Below are 25,320 nucleotides of genomic sequence, written 5' to 3'. Positions count from 1 at the left end.
AGAATGCTGCAATATTCAGGAACCATCTCAGCTCTTGGACCATTATAATCATTTATTCCAAATAGTGGAAGATGAAAATTCAGGTAGTACCTGAGGTCTGCACATGTGGGAAGATTTTTAAAATTGGAAGCCCAAAGCCTCCATGCTTCTTTGATAGTTGAAGAAATTTCTTAATTTAACTTTTTGGTATAGGCCAGATCAAAAAAATTTCACAGGTTTACTATATAATTGTTTTTGTAATATTTATTACGTACAGCTGAACAGAGAAGATTATTGTTTTAGCTACTATGGTTTTAGAAGAAAAGAAAGGAAAGGAACTTAATTTTTCAGTCTTCTAAGGTTTGAGTGTTTTTGTACGTAAGTTCTTGAACTGATTATATTGGACAGGTGTAAGGGAACTCCAAGTATAGTGAGAGGTTCTTGCTTAGGAGTTAGTCTAAAGGGATTACTTCTGAGATCCCATCTTCCCAAAACTTTTAATTTTGTCTTGTCAGTATTGACATTTAGTCCACTGCTTTTGCTGATTTTTTCCAAAATACCAAAAAGATATGTATGGAATCATTATCTCCAAATGCTTACTACATCATCCACATTACAGGTTGCCCTTGTATAACGCAGATGTTAGGTTCCATAGAAATGCTGTGTTATATAAATCGCATTATGTGAGACTCAGATCAGTTAGAAAAAGTAGGGTTATCTTCTGAAATGTTTTTTTTTTAATTATATAAACAACGATATATCCAACAAAAATATATTTTTATTTAATTCAGGTAATTCATGTAAGTTAAGAAAACATAAACTATGAAACAAATACATTGTATAAAATTATAAAAATTACAAATTGTATGTAAACTTCATCGCACGTTTTAGGCAAAATAAAATAAAGTGCATGTTTTAATTGGCATTGCTGTCTTCAAAAATAACATTTTGTAGATGTTCTTTATTTACGAGTGGCTAGACGTCGTCATCACTTGAAATCTCTTGGACATCTTTTGTATAATTCTCATTGCATACTTTGGCTGGTTTAGTTATCAAGAAGTCGGTAATATGCCTTGCTTACTACTATTCTGCAGTTTTTTTTATTAAGTTCATGATATGGATCTAAACAAATATCCATTTGTCTCGTGAATTTTCTGGGGCACTCCATTGAGGGATCATTATCTGTAAAATAACTTCCTAACTTTCTTGCCAAGTCTAATCCTTCTGCTAATTTCTTTAAACTGGGATTCATCATAATCAGTCTTTGGCAGAACTTTCCCTGCCATTTGGTTCGACGTCATCTGTTAATTGTACCAATTCCTCCTCATTTAAATCTGTTTCCCCCATCAGTTAATTCACAAATTTCATTTTCAACCATATTGCAAAAGCTCTCTCTACCAAAAATGTGTGCGATGTTTATTATATGACTTAGCTCAGCATCCACCGGAGATACAAAATTTTGTTCCAGGACGACTTCAGGCCATATTTTTTTCCAGCAAGCATTCAGTGTAGAGGGTTGTAATTCCTTAATGGACAGAAATAATTTTCACACAGTTCAATATTGAAAACTCTTTCCACGCTTGAGGTAGTATCATGTTTGGATTAGATTCCATTTTTTCCAGAATTAATTGGAATGTTCGGCAAATATAATATGACTTAAATATTGATATTATTCCTTGGTCGAGAATTGAATAAGTGAAGTAATGTTAGGTGGCAAAAAAGTTATTTTAATATTTGGATGGCTTAAATTTGTTTGGTGGCCTTGTGCATTATCTAAAATTAGTAGAATTTTTGAAGTCGATATTCTTTTTCTTTGTGTAACTTTTCTACATCGGGTACAAAACACGTCAAAAAAACAATTTTCAAACTATGTTGGTCCACCAATAAACAGGTTGGGTGGACTTGTCGAGCCCTTTCATAGCACGAGGATTTGAGGATTGGTTAATAAACATTGGTTTTTATCATGTAATCACCTGATGCATTATTACAAAACAGTAGAGTAATTCTACCTTTGGAAACTTTGAATCCAGGAACTGATCTTTCATTTTTTGAAATATAGATGCGTTTTGGCATTTTTTCCCAATATAACCCCAGATTCATCCACATTGAACACCTGGTCTGCACTATAACCACCTTCTTCAATGATTTTTAGAAGTTCTCCTGGCAGCTTCTACGTTTGCTCGTGCTGAGTCCTTGCAGCAACTCCTGGTTTTTCTCCATTTTTCAACTGAGATTTTAATTTTTTCTTCAAGAGAAATGAATTTTCTTTCCAATGTTGTTTTTTTCCTTTTCATTGCAGTTTTAGTGGCCATTATTATAAAAATAAATTTTTACATAAAAAAGCGTTACGTGTTAATTATGTATGTAACTCATCAGAAAATAAAGTGCTCAGCTTGAGATTAACACACTTATGATTTTTAATGCACTTTCCTGGCAGAAAATGAAGACAATTTTCAACAATTAACACTTTATACAGTAAGCAGTTGACATACATGTGTGCTAAAGGGTATATAAATTCGCTGCTTATAATTACATGCGCGATACAGGCAGACACAAATTTAATGAAGATAAAATTTGATTTTTAAGTCATGCATTGAAAAATATATGAAAAGTTAAAGGTTACTACAATTTGTAGACTGCGTTACATCAAAACTATGTTGTATAAGCACCACATTATATGAGGATTACCTGTACTTCATTTTCCTTCATAGTTGAGGGCACTATTATTCCTTGCACAGTATACAGATTGTGAGCTTTTTGCATAAAAAGGTTCAAGAAAACTAATCCAAAGAGCAGTGGACTAAGAGGGCACCCTGATAGGAACCCAGGAGGCAAGTAATTGGAGGATTGCAGCTTAATAATGGATTGCAGCCTTTTGCCCACACCAGTTTGCTGAAAAAATTGGAACAAAAGGGGATGCCAGACATTATCAAATGCTTGAGTGAGATCAGCGAAGAGTACTACCATTGGCTGTTTGTTCATATTAACTAGCCAGAGCAGACTGCGTAGCAGAAACAGATTAAATTCTACTGCTCAGCCTGGAACTCCATACACCTGTGTGCTTTCGATTATGTATCTCATTCCTACTTTTAGCATGTTATTGATTATGTGGAAAAATATCATGTAGTCAGCATTAGACAGAGAAATAGGCCTAAGGTATGATCTCTATTAGGTTTTGGAATGAGGATGGTTTGGCTTGCTATAAATTCACTTGGTATGTGACCTGTAGAGAGAGAGAGAGAGAAAGACCAGAATGGAAAGAAGTAGTGATATATAGAATGATCTAATAGATCATTCAATAAATCATTTTTTTTTGGAGAGGTACCTCTGCACTTTAATAATACCTCAATAAAGGTTGAAACCAGTCTGGGTAGTGGCCCTTCCCATAATGCATAGCATTATACACACCTGAAAGGATGTGTGGTTTGCATTATGGTAAGTAATGCAAAGTCATTTGCCTCTCTATTTTCAAGTAGCCTAGTCAGGAAAATATGAAGTCATGAAGGATTAAGTAAGAATATAATTTCTTGGAAACTTGTAATTTAATTTAGAACCAAATGAAAAAAAATTTCTACAGAAATTCACCATAATAAACAACTTCTATGATCTGAAGGAGTTCTCTGTACTGAGAATCAACTAGTATCAGCTTTCTTCCAGTTGCCATATCTTATTTATACGTGTATAGCAACATTTATTCATATGCCATTGGAGAGACCTAATACACTTTCTTTATTAGCATATTAATATGCTCTTGTGGATGACTTAATTTTTGCTGTAGAATCTGATTTAAAATGATTTAATATTTACAGCAAAGCTGATGCTGATTTGCAAATGGCTCTTGCTTTATCTAAGTCACTGCAAGAAGAAAATTTGTCACTTTTACTAAAACCACCTAAAGAAGATCAGCAGCCTGGTCACAAGGGTAAAGTAAATAGAAAGAAGAAAACAAGCAGGTAATCTTTCCATAGTTAATTTTGTTCATTTTAATGTAAAGATTATAAAATAAATTAATTATACCATTTTAATTATATCTTAATTGATTAAAATTAACTCCATAATTACTAGATACTGGTAATTATGGGGTCTCCTTTTTCAAAAATAGGAAATGATATGACTGTATTCCATTCCAAGTGGGCATTTTTTTTTTTTTTTCTTTTTGCCATATTTACTTGATTAGGTCATGCATTTCAGTTGTTGAGAGTCCCTTTAATAGTTCTGCTGTAATTTTATTTTCACCAGCTGGATTGAATAACATTCTCCATTTCAATCAGATATGGTTTCTCAATTCTGCGTCCTCCGCCATTTCCTTCTAAATATTCTATCTTGGATGTATCGTTTCCACTGGTGGTGATTTGGTTAGTAGTCAAAATACTCTGAATTCTTTGACAGTTTAATTTTCTTGGTAATTCCTTTAGTTATTCAGTATTTGCATTTGGAAATATCCTTTTTTAAATATCCCATTTCAACTGACTGAGATTCCTCAGATGGTAATTAAAGTTCTCCACTGTTTCTAAAATTGACCATCCAGTACTATGTCTCCTTCTTTATTTGTTATTTATTTTCATTATTTTTGTTTCATTTTATTCTTGCTCCTACAGTCAAGTCTTCTTCATTTAGTTCATCATTTTTTCCCCCTCATATGTTGTTGTGTATGTGCCAGTAAACATATATTATCTGAAAAATCCAGGTCATCTAACTGTTCTGTTAAATTCCACAGTATTCCTTTTATGCTTTTCATGGCATTTCTCATAGCTTAATCTACAACAATAAGAAATATTGGAGAGAGAATGCAGTCCTCTAACTCCTCAAACTTTTCTGGATGTTCTTCATTTTGTATGATTTGTATTTTATATTTTTCATAAATTTTCTTAACTATGTTGATCATTTTACATAGTATATATGCTATAATGCAATGTTAATTTCCATATTGCTTCTCTGTCAATGCTGTCAAAAGCTTTTTTTCAAATCAACAAAGTTGATATAAAGATCAGACTTCCATTAATTGTTGCTATTTACTTATTTAGGGCAAACAGATCATGATCTATAACCTGTTTGCCCTAAATCTTGCTTATGTTTCTCTTAGCTTTCAATCTATTTTTTATTTTTATTCTTTTTAATATTTTACTTTTTGTGTTGTGTTTAATAATTAGATTCCTCTCCAATTACCACAATCATTTAAATCTTATTAGAAACATAACTTTGAAAAATCATTAAAAATTTCAGAAAACTGCTGAATACAAATCCAGTTTTATTGATTTCAATTACAACATTTACTGGAGGTCATTCTTGCTTATGTTGCTCAATCTTGCTTATGTTTCTCTTAGCTTTCGGTCTATTTCTTATTTTTATTCTTTTTAATATTTTACTTTTTGTGTTTAATAATTAGATTCCTCTCCAATTACCATAATCATTTAAATCTTATTAGAAACATAACTTTGAAAACTCATTAAAAATTTCAGAAAACTGTCGAATACAAATCCACTTTCATTGATTTCAATTATAACATTTACTGGAGGTCAGAGACAAACTTGGTATTACATATTATTTTTTTTTTAATCAGATGTGACCTGGAGGAGGAATGGGAGAAATGAAGCTTTAACACTGACAAAATGCTAGGCTTGTGTAATTTTATTGTATTAAAAGATGAACAGAAATCATTTATTTCGATTGTCATTTATATCAAATGTATTTAAAATAAATATATTTTGATTTTAAATGTACAAACTTGTGAGCCTTTGTTGTTCTGTTAGTTTTGATGATGTTGTTTGGTTGGAAAGTTATGGGTTTGATTCCTGTTTGAAGAATCTTTATTAGTGCTTTTCAGTTGAGGGTCAGTTAGTTGGTCTCATACAGGGCTTTTTCCCTCAAAACTCAGAACTTTCCCTGCAACCAGCCAAAAGAATACTTGCTTTGAACAGTGACAATTCAGATAAGATTAACCACCTATATCAGAACATTAATTAAGTTTTGAAGAATGCTGTGAGAGGCCATTGAGCCTAATACTCAAGAGGAAAATGAGAGTGATGTACAAGCCCATAACTTAAAAAGTATGGACCAACATACATGTTACGAAGTTAAGAGTCATCCTGCAACAGCAACACCCAGTCTGTTTTGCATTATACTAGATAAAATTTATGTAATAAAATTTTTATTGCAACCTCCCACTAAAACGATAAGTCAGAATTGGTTGTTTTTTCAGAAAGGTACAAGTTAAAAATACTACCTTCATGTACAAAACAGTTGTTTTAAAAACTTATTGCATGCATTATGGACCAGTAGTACTGGTTCACTCGTGGTACATAACTCAAAAGGAAACATGCGATCCCATTTTGACTAGTGGCATTTTTTTATAAGTAGATATAAATATCTTTTATGAAAAACTGAAGTTTTTCATGAAAGATACTTACTGTACCTATTCTTATAGAAAGCTCACAACTCTCAATGTGTCCATTTGTTTACACATTCGACATAATATAATGCATGGGCTGACTCAAGTCAAAAGTACCATTCCTCTGGAACAATGTATTGATTTTGGCTGTAGGCGAAATGATACTTTTATTTTTCTGTGATGATTACAGTAAAATACATGTGTGTGTGCCTTCTACAAATTAAAGGACATCCACACTGTATATTTTTAAATTGCTAAAAATTTGGAGATTTTGACTTGTATAATTTTTATCTCTGGGTGCAATATGTAGATATTATTTTTATAGAATATACAGATTAAGATATTTAAGAAAAAATGAAACATTTTGTTATACTCATATACTGATGATGAAATAGAAAATAGATGAAAGCTCAAATAGAAAAATGTTTGTATTATAAAGTTTCTGATGGTTGAAATACATTTTGATGCTGTAATTTGTTCTGTTATACATCATCATCAAATTCCTGACATGTACCCTCAAGGGGTGTACAGGATATGATAGTACTACATGAAAAATTTACATCATTACTAACTTCCTATCTACAATTTTCCTCCAAATCAGTCTGTTACTTGTCAAGACTCCAATATTATCATTATCAGATCTTATATTTCTATTGTCTGAGGCACATTGCGCCGTATCAATCCACCTATATCTTGGTCTTCCTCTGGGTCGTTTACCTGCCAACCTGCTGTTTAAGTGACCATACTACCTGAGATTAGCTGTGATAACGCATTTCTGGATGCCAACAATGTCAAGATCTTTCCTAATATCCTCGTTTTTATTATGATATTGCCATTGATGCCATCTGTTCACGCCTATAATCTTTCTCAGGACTCTCATATCTGCAGTCTCTAGTCTTGGGTCAAGTGTTTTACTTCTGACCTAGCTCTCAGATTGATAAATTAAAACTGGTTTGAACACTGTCCTGCATACAATAATTTAGTGTTCTGACTAATTTGTCTCTTATTCCATATGAATTTATTCAGATGACTTCCCACCATACCAGCTTTGTTGATTCTGTTGTCTATTTCCATATTTAATTTACCATCTTCAGTAAAAATCGATCCTAAGTAGCCAAAATGTTTTACTTGTTCCACGGGTTCCCCGTTCACAACACAGTTGACATATTCAACAATTCTACCTATTTTCATTGTCTTTGTCCTTTTAAGGTGCTTAAGGGTCAAAGCTGTATAACTGAGAGGAGACCTCCACATAGCCTTTAAAGGAATGCGGAGAACCGACCTAATGTCCATCCTCACCTTCTCGTGGTGCACCCTGTTGGGTATCTACCTGGATACTGAACGAACGATCATGGGCTGGCAATTCGAGATTTAGCCGACCAAATTGTATTCTTATTGGTTAAACCAAAATAAAAAATGATGGTACAACATGACAAAATTTCATGCCGGCTAGAGCGTCACCCGGTTAAACAAGGCCCCCGTTGTTTTCGCCAGGGAACCAGGGCGAACAGCGAAAAGTCCGTTACTGGAACAAATCTGAAAACAGACCCCAACTCAACATCACCAGAGTTAAAGATTGGTACTATCAACATAAGAAGCCTGAATGGCAAAGAGGAGCTAGCTGAGGAATTAGATAAGTACCAGATCGACGTAATAGGGGTGACTGAAACAAAAAAGACAAAAACTGGTGAGATCTTTCTGAGCAATAAATACAAAATGTTACATTCAGGCAATGACAATCAAGGCAAAGAAGAAAGAGCCATAGTATTAAGCACTAAATATGAGGCTAATCTTCTTGAATGGCAGTCAGTCTCAAGTAGAGTAATGTGAGCAAATATGAGAATGGGGAACTGGACAATGAGACTTATTTGTGTCTATGGTCCCACATAAGGTTCTACTAAGGTAGAAGTGGAGGAATTTTTTGAGGCTTTAGAAAAAGCAACTGACACAATGAAAAAGGAAAAGTTGGTGCTTGTTGGGGATCTAAATAGCAGAGTAGGAAATGATTGTGAGACATACAAAAATATTTTGGGAAAATTTGGAGAAAAGAGCAAAGCTAATAATAATGGCAAATATCTGTTGGATTTCTGCTCAGGACATGGACTGGTTATTACTAACACCATGTTCCAACATAGAAATGTGCACAAATTCACATGGAGAGAAGAGGCAAGGAATAAGAAAAGACTCATTGACTGTTATTGTTGTTGATAGTGATGTTTTCTCCCTGGTGCAGGACACCAGAGTGTACAGAGGATTTGAAATTGGAAGCGATCACTATTTAGTCTTGAGCAGGATAAAATTGAATTTCATATTGAAAAGAATAACATGTAAGAAAGTTTTAAAGGGAATAAAAGTTGAGCAGCTCTCAGATGTGAACTGTAGGCTAAAATACAGAAAGATTATTGAAAAGAAAATGAAAGAGTTTGAGAATAGGAATCAAACCTTGAAGATTTAGTGGAAAGCCTTGAAGAAAGCCCTGATTAATTCAGCTAAAGAGGCATGTGGTGAAGTTGTCTGCAAGGATAGAAAAATTAGAACTCCATGGTGGACACAGGAAGTTAAAGAGGCAGTGAAGGAAAAGAAGAAAGCATATCAAAAGTTCCTGGCAAATAAGTCAGCTTGTGCTCTTAGAGAATGCAGAGACAAATGCAAAAATGTTAAACACTGTGTAAAACTAGCTAAACAAATGTCATGGGTGGACTTTGGCAAGAATATAGAAAATAAATATCAAGAAGGTGGCAAAATATTCTGGAGGTTGTTGAAGAAGCTTAGGAATGGAGGAAAGAGTGCTGTAAAAGGAGTTAGAGATGATAAAGGTGACATGAAAACAGAAGAAAAAGATATCCTTGAAGTATGGAGTAATTACTTTCAAAAACTGCTAAATGAAACAAGCAGTGATGGCAGCACAGTGGTAAAAAACACTGACCAGGCATGCAGTCAAGAATACATATCCATACTTGAAGTAGAAAAAGCCATCAAAGGCTTAAAATGTGGAAAGGCAGCATGAGTAGATGATATTCGACCAGAAATGTTGAAGTATGGTGGTATAAAAGTCTTACAGTGGCTGCACTGAATAGTTCAGAAAGCCTGGACAGGAGGACGAATTCCCGATGATTGGAGTAGAGCTCTCATAGTACCCATATATAAAAAGGGAAATAAAACTGAATGTGAGAATTACAGAGGTATTTCCCTACTGAGTGTTCCTGGCAAAATCTATGCAAGTATACTTGAGAAACAATTGAGAAGAATTGTGGAAGAAAAGCTTGGTGAAGAACAAGCTGGATTCAGGCCAAATAGAGGCTGTCAGGATCAGATCTTCACTTTACGACAAATAGTCGAGAAAGCATGGGAATATAACAAAGATCTGTATTTAAGTTTTGTTGATTTGGAAAAGGCATGTGACAGGGTGCCAAGAGAGAAGCTATTCAATACGCTACAGTTATATGGTGTCAGTGGGGCATTATATCAAGCAATACTTAGTCTTTATTTGAGTTGTAAGTCAGCAGTTAGAATTGAAGGAAGTACAGGAAGATGGTTTAATGTTAAATCTGGTGTGAGATAAGGATGTACATTATCCGATTTGTTATTCATTATTTATATGGATCACATTATGAAGGAAAGTGGTATTAAACATGATATCAAAATTGGAGATGTTAATGTCAGCTCTTTGCTTTATGCTCTGTACACTCTGGTGTCCTGCACCAGGGAAAAAATCACTATCAACAATAACGTAGTCATTGAGACTTCTTATTCCTTGTCTCTTCTCTCCATGTGAATTTGTGCACATTTTAATGTTGGAACATGGTGTTAGTAATAACCAGTCCATGTCCTGAGCAGAAATCCAACAGGTATTTGCCATTATTATTAGGTTTGCTCTTTTCTCCAAATTTTCCCAAAACATTTTTGTGTGTCTGACAATCACTTCCTACTCTGCTATTTAGATCCCCAACAAGGACTAATTTTCCTTTTTCATTGTATCAGTAGCTTTCTCCAGAGTCTCAAAAAATTCCTCCACTTCTACCTTAGTAGAGCCTTCTGTGGGACTATAGGCACAAATAAGTATCATTATCCAATTTCCAATTCTGATATTTGCCCACATCACTCTACTTGACACTGCTTGCCATTCAAGAAGATTAGCCTCATATTTTGTGTTGAATACAATGGCTACTCCTTCTTTTCCTTGATTGTCATTGCCTGAATATAACATTTTGTATTTATTGCTCAGAAAGATCTCGCTAGTTTTTGTCTTTTTTGTTTCAGTCACCCCTATTATGTTGATCTGGTACTTATCTAATTCCTCAGCTAGCTCCATTTCTTTGCCATTCAAACTTCTTATGTTGATAGTACTGATCTTTAACTCTGGTGATGTTGAGTTGGGGTGTACTTTCAGATTTGTTCCAGTAGCTAACTTTTCGCTGTTTGCCCTGGTTCCCTGGCAAAAACAACGGGGGGCCTTGTTTAATCGGGCGACGCCCCATCCGGCATGAAATTTTGTCATGTTGTACCATCATTTTGTATATTGGTTTAAGCCAATAAGAATACAATTTTGTCAGCTAAATCCCAAATTGCCAGCCCATCCTCATTCGTTCAGTATCCAGGTAGATACCCAACAGGGTGCACCATGAGAACGTGAGGATTGGACATTAGGTCAGAGGCCCTGGTCGGTTCTCCGCATTCCTTTAAAGGCTATGTGGAGGTCTCCTCTCAGTTATACAGCTTTGACCCTTAAGCACCCCTGTATAACAGGATTGCTTAAGGTATATAAGTTCTATTATACAAATTAGTAAAACATTTTAGAGGTAGAAAGGAAAATATTCATTTCTAAGCTCTTTGGTTTTCTTCTTGGCTTGGTAAGTAATATCACTTCTACACTAATAGCATTATTATTGTAAAAGTCAAATCCTGACACAGAAATCAGCAGAGATCACTAAATTTAATGTACACAGTGAATAACTGTGTACATTAAATGCAACAAAATGAATAACTCTTTTGTGAAAAGGGTTTGGTTTTCGAATTAGAAGTGATGTGATACTTTTATAAATGGGGAATATTTGACAACAAAACATTTTTGTTTATATGGTGAACTTAAGAATGGCAGCTCTTAATGATTTCTGTGATAGCAAAAAATAAATTGTAAAAATCAAGTGGACCAGAAACTGCTGACAAAAAGTTTTTTGGTTATAGATAACCAAACCTTTTGGTTTTCAAACAGTAGTTACTAAGTAGTGGGAACACAAACAATGAAGGAGATTAAGGAGTAGTATAAAAAGCTTTGTGGTGCCTAAAGCTGGCCCTCTGTGATGAGCTTCATGATGGTTCTGTAGAAATAATAAGAATTATACAGATAATTCTACAGCTTTTTTTAACATGGTATATTTTGATTTAACATTCTTTGAATGCTGCTTATTTTTAAATTTTCTGTTTGAATTCAGTTATGTTATGAAATGTTAGGAAATAGTAATTATAATTATCATTTCCTAGAAAGTACATATGTACTTAAATACTGAATTTTGGGGAACCCCTTGATGTTTTTAATATCAGGGATTACTCTACACTATACTAATTTCTTTCAAAACTGTCCAGAATTATTGAAAATGGTGGCTATATTTTCAATAAATAAGTTTGGAATGCAGATGAGGCTGGCCTTTTTTGGAAAACAAATGCCAAGTAGAACTTATATAGTGAAATCACAAAAAAGTGTTGGTGGCTTTTAAGGCAGCTAAGGATCGTGTAACTCTATTACTTTGCAGCAGTGCTTCAGGAGATTGTATACTAAAACTGTTGCTCATTAATCGATCCCTGAGACCAATGAAAGGTATGGATTTTAACACGTTACCAGTGCACTGGAAGGCAAACAAAAAAATGTTGGGTTGAAAAAAATTTTTAATGAATGGTTCCATCAATGTTTTGTTTCAGAAATTAAACGCTATTTGATGGAAAAAAATCTGGACTTTAAAGTTTTATTGATTGTACACAATGCACCCGCCATCCTGTTTTAGGATCCCTGAATATGGAATTTTGTTTTCTGCCACCTAATACAACATCCTTAATTTGTACACCCACTAGACTAGGGTGTGATCGCTACCTTCAAAACTTACTACAGAAGAAGAACATTCCAATGCATTTTGGATAAACTAGATAAGGTTAATTTATTGACAGTTACTGGTGTGTGGAAGAAATTTTCTGTTTTGAATTGTATCAAACCTGCTAAGTTGACGTTATCAGAACTGAAACCATCAACTTTAAATGCATGCTGGAAAGCTACTTGGCCAGAATGTGTGAAAAAGAAAAACCCTGTACCCTTTGCCTATAACTGAATATCCCGATATTTAGATTAGCACATGCAGTTGGCAGAGAAGGATTTCATGATTTTTCATCTGCAGATATTGAAGAATTGATGGTTGACAAGGCTGTTAGTGAAATTGAAATAATAGAAGCTGTCCTTGAGAATCTTGATGAAGAAGAGATTCCACTCACTGCAGGATGAATTAAAGAAGAGCTTCAGATGGCTAGTGAATTGCAAAGTCATTTTCTTACACATGATCCAAATACTGAATGAGCTGAACAGTTTAAACACAAACTGAAGTCATTTATCACATGATATGAAGAATTATACAATGATCTAGTCACAGGATCTCAACGATTAATTACAGAGTTTGTGTTTTAAAAAAAATTAACCTTCAGAATTATTGGAAATTAGTGCTCATTTAGTTCCTTTTACTGAAAAAAAAGTTTCACCATTGCAGTATGAACAGGACGGCCAAAGTGTTTCAAGTGATGAAAGTAATTTAATTCCAGTCTCACACAAAAGGATGCAGCTACTGTCAGAAAGTGACAGCAAATAAAATTAAACTAATAATCATATGCATGGGTATATCTGGGCCTTTTTGAATTTCTGTTTTTATTAGTGACACACTATTTTCTTTAAGAAAGCTACATATGTATATACTTTTTAAGTATTTAAAATAAAGTATTTTAAATAAGTAAGTAAATATTTTAAATATATAAGTGCAGTCATCCCTCGACTTACGTTCATTCGAGTTACGTCCTTTCGAAGATACATCCGTGATCCCATAAGAGAATAAATAACATTTTTGGCCATACTTTCGAATAGTAGCACACTCAGGATTTAATCTTGGGGGGGGGGTTGAGTAGATGATTTGAGAATACACACTACGCATCATATAACCACCTATGACTGAGCATCTGCAATGATCGCTAATTCATAAGTAGTATAGAAATAGAAGACATGACACAACATAAATAAAAAAAACAAATTTTATTAATTAGGAAAAGATTTTTGGAAAATTTTCTAGTGTTTTTTCCTTTTTCTTTGGAGGGGACCAGGGCCCATTTCCCCCCCACCTCTGGGTGCGGCACTGCTTTCGAACAAGATGCAAGCGAGCATAAGGTAAAGCATGCACAGTGGCAACAGCACTTTTAGCAGCAACCTCCCTCGGCAGTCGGCATGTGTCTTCAACAATTCCTCTGTTGATTTTGTATTTGAGAAATGGGTTATTTGTGTATTTATCGTTAAATATTTCACGATGTTTTATGCAACATGGCCCCTACATGCACAATCAAAAAACCTAGTGAAGAATCACAGAAAAAGAGCAATTGATCTTGAAACGAAGTTGCAAGTTATAAAGCAACATGAAGCTGGTAAGCCCGTCAGTGTGATTGCACATGACTTCAGATGGTCTCGTTCTACAGTGACGACCATTTTGAAAATTAAGGATAAAATCTTAGAGGCAGTGAAAGGATTTGCTTCCATTAAATCGACGATAGTGATGAAGCAACAACATCAAGGTCCTGTCAGTGATATGGAAAAGCTACTTGCATCATGGATAGAGGACCTGAATCAAAAGCGCATACCCCCTTAGCACTGTGATGATAACCGCCATGAAGGAGAAAGCAGAACCCGATTATGACTACGAATTCAATGCATTCTTCTTCCAGTTGGTTCATGAGATTCAAGCAGTGTTTTATGCTGCATAATATGAAAATGTATGGGAATCTGCAAGTGCTGAGAAGGCTGCCGAGGAGTTTATGGAAAAATTGGATAAAATTATTATGGAGGAAAATTATTTGCTACAGCAAATATTTAATATGTATGAGACATCCTTGTTTCGGAAAAAAATTCCCGAGTGGACATTCATCCACAAAAAGCTAAAATCTATACCTAGTTTCAAAGTTCTTAATGCCCGTATTATGATTCTGTTACGGGTAGTGTGGCTGGATATAAACTGAAACCATTTGTGATATGGCACAGTGAGAATCCACAATCTTCAAAAACATTAGCAAGCATACTCCCAGTTCATTATCGGAGCAATAAGAAGTCGTGGATTACTCAAAAATTGTTTGAGGATGCCTTAATCAACTGTTATGTAAGTGAAATAAAAAGCTACTATGTGAAAGAAAATGTAGAATTTAAAATTTTATTAATTCTAGATAATGCTCCAGGTCATCTGTCTTCTTATAGCGGTGATCTTCACCAAGTTCAAGGTCATGTTTCTCCCTCCAAACACTACTTCATTGATCCAACCAATGGATCAGGGATTTCTTGCAGTGTTTAAGGCTTATTAAACTACGGAGAACTTTTTCAAAAGCCAGTTCTGCTACTGAAGGAAATGACCAGACTCATGCAATTCTGGGAAACATGCAATATTTATCATGCTATTAAAAATATTGCTGTGGCTTGGGACGAAGTGACCTCTCAATGTATGACTGGCATAGCATATGGAAAAAGACATTAAAAAGGTTTGTGCATGATTTTGGAAGTTTGTAGTAGTGGGCTAGCAAACAATCTGAATCTCGAAGTGAATGATGACGATAGAAAGTTCCCCTGAAGAGTTGACCAACAAAGAATTGGTAGAACTTGAGGAACAACTGTTGCAGAAGATTAAAAACAAGAAAAGGAAAAAGAGAAAAAGGAAGAGGTAGTTAAACAATTGCCAGCCTGGCTAGCGTATCCGCTCTCCAGCCAAAAGGCTACAGGTTCGAATCCCGCTGTGAGCATGGGTGTTTGTGATTGTCTGTGGAAATACTAGTGATAGTATTTCACTATCTCGGTGATAGATGGTGTTGGTGTAGTTGCAGTTAGTTGGTGGATTGTGAGTGGTGGAGACAGAGTTGTAGAGTAGGTGCCCTCCCTCGATGTGAGTTTGGACTCCCTGGAGATGAGAAATAATAATAATAATAATTTACAGTGAACGGTCTTGCAGAAATGTTCTTTGCAGTTAGCGGTGTTCTCAAAATGGCTGAAGACATGGATCCCAATGTTGAATGCAACTTAATAATAGAAACGAAAGTACAGGATGCATTTACTTGCTATGAACAAATTTATGATGAAAAGAAGAAGAGAAATAAGCAAAGCACATTGGACATTTTCATCAAAAAACAACAACAACAAAGGTTACACCAGAAGAGCCACAGCCTGATCATTGACCCAGGGAAGGTAATGAAGATGTGATTGTGGAGGAAGATTTGGGTGATTATTCTCCTGTTTTGTAATGGCAGTAACACACAGTACAGTTTTATAACAAGGTTTAAAAATTAAAATGACAGTATACTTATTACGGTTAAGTCCTTAACCCCTATAACTTTGTTGATTTAATGTATCGACTTACATTCGATTCGACTTACGTCCTACCGGATGGAACGGAACCCGGACCTAAGTCGAGGGATGACTGTATTTAAAATAAAAAATATTCCATTAAAATTAAATAGTGTTATTCAATGATTTTCATACATTTTGTTTGAAAATAACTTATTGTTCACATCGGGTTTTCACATCTGGAACCATTCGACTGTGTAAATGGAGAATTGGGTATATTTATTACAGTAATGGACATCAGATGTTTCATGAATGATGAATAATTTACATCTAACTAAAAATTTATAACTAATTTTAATTTTGTATTTTTTGCAAGTCTGTGTTGTTCTTGTGTGATATAAAAAGTCATTTGCATATTTACATATTTGCTGTTGATTCATTATAACCAAATATTAAATGCAAATTTGATTTTATATTTGAGAGGAATTATTACCAGATTTAAAACAAAATTTTTTTTTTTCCTAATTAAGTAATACACTCTCACACATGAAAGGCAGAAGGGCCTATAGCAAATAAATTCCTCGCGTGGGCAGGGATCAGAAATAATCTGTCGATATTCTTCTTGAACTGTTGGAAATTACAGTCCTTTGGAAATGCTTCATGTGTATGCTCTTCCACAGAATTGAGGTTGAAGGAATGAAAGATGACTGGGAGTAGCAGGTTCAGTGAACCTGCAGTTTGATTGTAAAGGGATATTGGGCTACTGTTGCTCTAGTTTCTGTAGATCTGGCAGAAGTGGGAGGCATAATCGATGCGAGTTCTGTTGAATAATGGCCATGGAAATATATCTGTATAAGAGATATAATGCAGAAACTGATTTTCTGAGAAAGTGGCTGAAATGTAGATGCGATGCCATGGTCATCTATGGAGGAGTTAGAACTGAAAAGTGAAAAGTTATATTGTTGCCTACCTTTAGAATTTCATCAGTGTCCCATCTTCTAATAATCGTATCCTCTTCACTTAGCAGCAAACCATCTTTATCTTTTATAGTATTTACTTGTTTCTTTTCTTTAGAGCATATTTTTCTTTTTTCTTGTCATCTCATACAGTCTTCCACTGTGTCCTAATGTTGCAGCCTTTTGTGGTTCTCTGCCAAACCGGTTACATAATTCCTTTTATCCTTGCAGATCTCATAACTAAATTGTCTTTCTCTTCTTTATAATTGCTGAAATATTTAGCACTTCCAAACATCATTTTAACTTTGTGCCTTTCTTCTATGAAACTAGCAACCTCATTATATACCATTTTTAAATTTTTCCATTGCATTTCAATCGTGTCTTTTGGGCTTTCTACTTTCTCACCTTCTAGCTTCTTATTTTCTAAAATATGAAATTGATATTTTTATCATAATAGAAAAGATTTTCTTAATTTCATTTTTTTTTTAATTTAGACATGCCATGTTTTACTCTCTCATTCTGATTTCTACTTTTTTTAATCCCATTAAATTTTAGTTTAATTTTGGCTATTACTAACTAGTGATTAGATCCTGTATCAGCTCTTGCGTTACTTTAATATCTTAAGAGTGAACTCCTAAAATTATCCTTGATTGTAGTATGATAAATTTGGGTTGTGGTTTTATTATCTGGTGATAACCAAGTCATTTTATGTATGTCTTTATACTTAAATAAGCTTTCTTCTATCACAAAGTTATTTATTTCACAAAACGACACCAATAGGTCACCATTCTCATTTCTTGAATCACATGCTTCATTACCTACTGCTCTCTCTCATCTCTATTATTTCTTTTACCAACTTTAGCATTCATGTTTGCCGACCTGGTTGGCTGGGTGGTTAGTGTATCTGCTAAGGCTACGGATTCAAATCCCTCCGTGGGCTCATCAGGCATGGATGTTTGTGATTGTCTTTGAAAATATTAGTTGTAGTGGTGGGCAGTAGATGGCATTGGTGTAGATGATGTGGTTCGCTGTAGTTGGTGGATTGAGTGATTGAGACAGAGTTGTGGAGTGGGTGCCCTCCCTCAATGAGTCCTTGGACTCCCTCGAGGTGTGATGTAGTAATAATAATAATGTCACCCACAAGAATAACCATATCATGTTTCAGTACTTGTTCTATACATTTCTGTAACTTATCATAACAATTCCCCTTTTCTTCAAGATTCTGCTCGTTGTTGTTTATTATTTTAACGGTATATAGAACACAGAAACTAAGTAAATAATTAATTTATTAACTTGATGCTGATATTTCGCTGGTATTATAACCAGCATCTTCAGAGCACAAAAACACTGTTTGTCACAATACGCGAGACTAAAACAACATGGTGTACATTAACAAAATTGTAGCAGCAACACAAAGACTAGAGTCCTGATTTTGGCGCCCTCTATCTGAAAAAAAAAAAAAAAAAAAAAAACGCTATCATATATTGCTAGAGTCCTAGAAAAGTGCTAGTTTTTCCTTAATATGACTGTCTCCCAGATCTTCGGCAAGTTAATACAGCCATATTTGTTGAGATTTGGGGTGTGTTTTAGGGCTTCTGTCGCCTCTAAGAACAATCTCTCTGATTTATATGGGTTTCTGTGTAGTACTTTTGTGTTTTTCCAGTTGATCCTGTGTGCAGGGGTATCCAGAGCATGGTCTGCTAGGCCCGACTTCCCATAATGATATTTCCGGACGTATCGTTTATGTTCGCTGATGCGGATATTCACAGTTCTTCCTGTTTGACCGTAGTAGGCTTGATTGCATGAGCAGGGTACTTGGTAGACTCCTGGATGTGATAAAGGAGGAATGCTGGCCTTGGGTGAGCGGATGAGGGTGGCTAATTTGCTACATGGTCTGAATGTAGTGCGTAGTTTATGTTTAATGAGAATTCTTGAGATCTTTTCGGATGTGCCTTTAATGTAAGGGATGGTGACTGTTTTGTTGTAGTTCTCTGTGGTGGATGGTGGGAGGGGTTTCTTAGGAGTGTTTAGTATTTTGTTTATTTTTTGTGGATTGTAGCCGTTGGCCAAGAAGGTGTGGCGTAAGTGAGTCAGTTCAGCAGTAAGAGCCTTGTCATTTGAACAGATTGCTCTCGCTCTATGGGTTAGCGTTTTTAAAATGCCATATTGTTGAGAAGGATGATGGTGTGATTAAAATAATACCGTTAAAATAATAAACAACATGTTCGACGAACACATAAGTCTGTCCACACGTTTAAAGATTCTGCTCATTTGTTGGTGCATATACTTGTATTATGGTTAATTTAATACATCTTGAATATCTTGCCATTATTATGTGCTCACTTATGGACTTCCAATTTATCAGTCTTTTACTTGTCTCTGCACTAAATATAAGCACCACACCTCTTTCATGACTTTCATCTGATCCCGAATACAATATTTGATATCTATCCAGTTCTCACTCTTCCAAAGCCAGTCTATCCCAACTCACTTATTCTGTTTTCCCATTTCCTTTATAACTTCCTGCGTCTTTCCAATTTGAAAACATAGGATTAGGCAAAAGGCTAATCACCCTTCTGTGTAAAAATTCCTTGATTATGGAAACTGAGATCCCAAGAAAACCCAGGTACACCAGGTATCAGGTGTGTCAGCCTGTAGGATTCCTGATGACTCACTATTTAAGTTGTAAGAGGATAAGGTATGAATGAAGTTTTAAGAGCAAAGCCTACAGGAACCTTTGAAACAGATGAAGTTACCACCTTCATCTAAACAGAAAACATTAATTGCAACATCAAATGTTAGAACTTAGAGAGAGAGGAGGTAACACAAAGGTAATTACTAATTACCTTTGTGGTATCCAAGTTATTCAAGATTCTCCTATGTCTTTCTGGCAAAAGGTCACAGGATACATGAGATACAGTGTACTAGGCAAAGGAGGAGGCAATTTGCCATGGTCGTCTATGAAGGAGTTGGAGGTGAAGAACAAAGCCAGGACATCAGACTTGTCTTTTGGGTGATGTTACATTCTGTGTAAGGTAGAGAAAGTAGTACAGATGGACAGAAACAAAAATTGCACCAAACAGCTTTGGCAAGGAACTAGAAAGTGTGACTGCCAGTGACAGCAGTCAGTAAGTTTTTCTACATTTATCCTTGTTAATTTTAGACTTTGCCCTTTTGATGATGGTTTTACAAGTGTTGCAGGCAGATGTGTAGGCTATGCAAGAAGCTGGGATCTCAAGCCACTTGTGATAGGCTGTTTACTTTTTCTTGGACTGCCTGTAACACTTGGAGAACCATGGTTTAGATATGGGTTGGGAAATTTGAGCAGACTGAGGAATGAAAGCTTCCGTTCCAACATGGATTATTTCTGTAACAAGATAACAACAGGTATATCAGGATCAGAAGAATGAAAACAGTAATCTTACAATGGAAAGGAGAAATAAGATCTGCTTAAGTAGATTTTAAGGTCGTGAGTGACTGAAGGAAGAACATTCCACCAGAGATGAAAATTGGATGAGATTGTGAGCTGAATTACCAAGAGGAGCAGTCACTTGAACTGAGTACCTAGAAGGAGAACTAGTTAAGAAGAGATCCTTAGTGTTAGGTGAGTGCAGAGGGAGGGAGATGAATGATCAATTTTAAGTTATTGCTTACAGCAAAAATCTCTGCCTCTCTTCCAGCTTGGTCAGTGAAATTCGAAGAAGGGAGCCAATTAGAAATGTGGACAATAAGTTTTAAAAGAGGTATACCGTGAGTAGACATATCGATACAAAATTAATAACGGAAAAAACTCACATACAAAGATTATTTAATAGTATAATTTTCGCCTGTGTGTCACAGGCATCTTCAGTACATTAAGCTCAAATTAAACAATAACTGACAATTCCAAAAAGCGCCACCTAAGTAGCTGGTGTAAGATAAGTAAAAAGGTCAATAACTTTCCTAAAAATAAATAAAATAAAATAAAAAATAAAAAGTTAGGAAAGATTAGCTGATTTGTAAAGTACTATCTCCCATAAAGGGGATAGACGTAAGCCGTCAGATCTGTTTAAGTTAGGAGAATGAAGTAGAGTTTCACATGTTTCTTTATAAAGGCTTTCCGTGAGAAACTGACTTTTGTGAAGAACTCTGTGTCTAGTGAAGATGGCATGTTCTGCAAGTCCAGACTTTTCAGGTTTAAAGTATTCAATATAAGATTGGTGTTCTTCTAGCCGAATAGAGGCAGATCTTCCCGTTTGTCCGAAATAAGATAATCCACAAGAGCACAGAATGTGGTAGACACCTGGATGATTAAGATGTGGAAGCTTGTCCTTAGGAGAAGTGAGAAAGGTGGAGATTTTTCTAAACGGTCGAAAGGCAACAAAAATATTCAGTGGTTTTAAAACTTTTGCTATACGTTCAGTGATGCCTTGTACATAAGGGATAGTAATGCACGTTATTTCTTCTGTGTTTGAAGAGGAAGACATATTAAAACTACTCAAAGTTCTTTTAATGAAGCAATTCTTATGACCATTAGATAGAAAGGAAGAAGTTATATATTGTAGTTCTTTCTGTAAAAGATCATCTAAAGAACAAAAGGAGTGGGCCCAATGAACCAGTGTTTTAATAGTTCCTGCCTTTTGACTGGGATGGTGATGAGATTCTGCATGGATATAATTAAAATGCCAACCAAATGGTAACCAACATTTCTCAGTTTATTTCTATAAACTGAGAAATGTTGGTTACCATCTCATACAGGCCATTATATCCATGCGGAATCTCATCCGCATGGATATAATCTCATCCGCATTGAATTCACCAAGAAGGATGACTTCACTGCTTGGAAATTTTGATTGAATGAAATTGAGCTTTGAAGGTAGGAAGTCAGGTCAAAAGGATTTTCAGAACTGGGAGAATAGTAGGGGCAGCTCATGAATGAGACAAAATGTAGCAAAGCAGTCTTAAGCCACAGGTGGCCAAAAAGGTGAGATTCTAGGTTAGAAATCTTTTGTCAATGAATATCAGAATGCACAAAGGCACAAGCACCAACCTTATAGTGGAAGGAGTTGTGAAAAGTGTTATTTGGACAGTTACATCAGCTGTGGTTGATTTAGCAGAAATTTGAAGTTCAGTCAGTTCAAAATGAACAGCAGGTTTGGATGAATGAAGGTGATGATTCATGTCATTTAAGTTATTGTTGACCTATGAATTTCATATTCACTTTACCATGGATGTTGGTAAAGTGAATCTGAAAGATTTTTTTTTTTTTGTAACTTACAAAAAAAAAAAAACCTTTTTTTTTTGAGTTAATTTTTTTGGAATTTTAGAGGAATGATTATTTTTTAGTTGTTTAACTACAGAGACACAATATTCAGGCCTAGTTTCATATTTAATGTTTCAAAAGATTAAGAGAAAAAGAGTTGGGGGAACATGCAGTGGAAGAAAAATAGACTCTTGAACATGTTGCCCATACAAAGCGCATCAGGTCTCCAATCCATATCTCCTTGACAGTGCTCCCCCACATACCATTACATAGTCTTCCTCCAGTCAGTGTTGTTGGCATTGAGATCATGCACCAATTAATCAGGAAGCCTCCTAAAAAAAAAGTTACCACTTGGTTCAGTCCCATAAGCTAACTGGCGACCTGCCTACAGAACTACTTTCCTGCTGTACCCTTCAAGATAAGTATTAGATGGCTGCAGTATGTTTGGCATGCACTTGCATATTACTCACACTGCATGTCACATGTTGGGGAGTGGGAGAGAAACCAGAACCCTTGCTCTAGTAATGCAGCTTGGCAGTAACAACTTTAGATCCCTAGTAAGCAAACCTTCTTCTAGTTGGATTTATTCCATCTAGAAAGGTATCCTTTTGTTGACTTAATCAGGAGAGGCTGTATATGGCCTATCACAATCAAGTGACTTGGCTTTGCAGAAACTGAATTAAAGTTATAATATTATAATTATGATATGAAGACTGAAGAAAATATTGCTTCATTCTTCATGTGCTTTAAGAATGATTCTTTTATTCCACTATAAAAGTAAGATTCCTTCCTTGTTCCACTCTGCAAATGACATACTAGTCTTAACGTGTCATTATTAATTAATTGTGGAACTTCACAAACTCCTGAAAGTTTATGAAAGAAGCATAAGCTGATATTTCTTAACCAAATAAAAGCAAACAAGAATTTGTACAAAACTGAAATTCTGATTGCAGAAATCAGTATTGCCTTCACTCATTTGTTTCAGTTTTACAAAAATAACAGATGATTGCCATATTTGAGCCTAATGCTGAAAAAGAATTGATTTCTTTTTCTTTCAAAATTGTATCTGGTAAAGTCGTATTTTCTTTTCTTTTTTTTTTTTTTTTGTATGTTCACACCTTCTCATTGCATTACAATTCAGAATACTTGTTTGATATATATATATATATATATATATATATATATATATGTTAAAAATACCAAGCAATTTTAAACCTGGTTTTACTCCATTTCCCAAGTAAGCAAACAGACAAACAAGTCAAGTTTGCTTACTTGGGAAATGCTTAAAATTGCTTGGTATTTTTAACATTTATCATACCCAAGGTAAAATACTTTCTACACACACACACACACACATATATATATAAGGGTAATTGCTATAAAAAGGTGCTTTTTTGAAAGGAAAGTCACAAGTGGCAGCTTAGTTGCATGCAACTAAGAGCACTCATATTATGGTAATGAAATTCATATATTCAACAAATAATGATGCTTGCTGGTTCACAAAGATGTACCATTCTGAGGAGGTTCTGATTGAGGGGGATTGACTAAGTTATTTTGATATTAAACTAATTACTGTGTGCATATATATATATATATGTTTAAAATTATTAACTGACTTAAAACTGAGAAAAAATACAAGCGATTTAATAAGGTTTCACAACTAGTTTCAGCAGAAATGCCGACTTCGTCAGGTGAATGCAGTACCATGGAGAAAGCATCATCTTAAAAATATATTGTACTTTAGACAAAACAGAGTTTAGAACAAGTAGTAGTTGTGTTTGAAATTGAGTCCGAGCATTCTGGTGTGAAGCACTGTGCGTGTGAATGATGTCATGAGTGTGCCAAAACTGGATTACAGTGCTATGTGAATCGGGGAGGCTGTAACTGAGATTGCTGTTTAGATGGGCAGGGTCGAGAGCTATTTCTTTGGATTCCAAGATACGTCTTTCTAATTATTGGAGCATTTATGGATGTTTGAAGTTGAGTTCCAATCTATTTGATGTTGTCGTCTTCAACATTGGTATTGGCTGAGAATAAAACGTGGCTGGATAGGGCACTAGCACTGACTCTGTTATGAGAAATGTCATGTTGGTTCTTCTAGCCGGAGAGAGAGAGATGGACTTTTCTGTCTGGCCATAATATGGCTTGCCGCAACTGCAAATGATTTTGTATACTCCTGGGAACTGAAGAAGGTTGTGTTTTACTTAGGTTGACTGAGATAAGATCGGAGTTTTGGAAAGATGGAGAAATATGTTTTAACATTAAATTTCTTCAGGATTTTCGCTAGTTTAGGAGAAAGAGAACTTATATACTGTCTCCAGTACTGGCCAACATTTTCTTTGAGGACTTTGAGGAAAAAGCCATCCCTAAAGAAACATTAAAACCTAGAACATGGCTCCTCTATGTAGATGATATAGTCCTTATTTGGGAGCATGGTATAGAGAATCTTCACACATCTTCCTAAATCATTTAAACAACTTCCACCAAGACATAAAATTTACCATTGAGATTGAAGAAAATTGTTCCCTCTCATATTTAGACATGAAACTTACTAAAATGTCTGATTCTTTAAAAATCTCAATCTTCAGAAAATCAACACACACGGATAGATACCTACATGCATCCTCACATCACTATCCCACACAAAAGTTAGGTATCATTTCCACATTGGTTCACCATGCTTGCTCAGTATTGTCCGATGAAGAAGAACTAAAAAATGAACTAACATATCTAGAAAGAACTTTCTTAAATAATGGATACTCTTCCAAAAACATTAAGAGACAACTATACCATCGCCTTCGAAACAATACAGAGATTCCTAACAACCCCAAGGGTTATATTTCTTTACCTTACATCAGCTCGCTTTCCTGGAAACTAGGAAGAATTTTGAAGAAATTTAATATTAAAACGTGTTTTTCTACTCTTCCAAAACTAAGGTCAGTTCTTCTTCTTCAACCTTTTGGTTCTGTCCACTGCTGGATGAAGGTCCCCCCCCCCGTGATTTTCCAGACCACTCGGTTTTCTGCCTCTCCCATCCATCTCACTCCTGCAGTTTGTTCCAGTTCATCCCTCCACCTTCTTCTTCTTGATCTTCTTCTTTGTCTTGCTCCATCCATTGGTCTCCACTCTGTTGTTTTTCTAGTCCATCTCCCGTCACTGCATTTGGCAATATGGCCAGCCCATCTCCACTTAGCCTGTC

At 35.2% G+C, this 25,320-nt stretch overlaps 1 protein-coding gene across 1 annotated transcript in view; it reads left to right on the top strand.

Annotated features, from left to right (window-relative positions):
* Window positions 1–25,320, top strand: part of mus312 (mutagen-sensitive 312) — a 575,442-nt gene that overhangs the window by 160,800 nt on the left and 389,322 nt on the right. Inside the window, exon 8 of the mRNA XM_090395332.1 lies at window positions 3,789–3,932. Within this exon, the coding sequence (XP_090251458.1) occupies window positions 3,789–3,932 (144 nt within the window). The remainder of the gene's footprint in view (window positions 1–3,788; window positions 3,933–25,320) is intronic.

This window comes from Typopeltis vanoorti, chromosome 7 (genome assembly GCF_054136105.1).
Source record: "Typopeltis vanoorti isolate ZY-2024b chromosome 7, IOZ_Tvanoo_1.0, whole genome shotgun sequence".
Lineage (NCBI taxonomy): Eukaryota > Metazoa > Arthropoda > Arachnida > Uropygi > Thelyphonidae > Typopeltis > Typopeltis vanoorti.
Note: the sequence above shows the minus strand (reverse complement) of the source record. Positions and strands in the feature narration are given on the sequence as shown.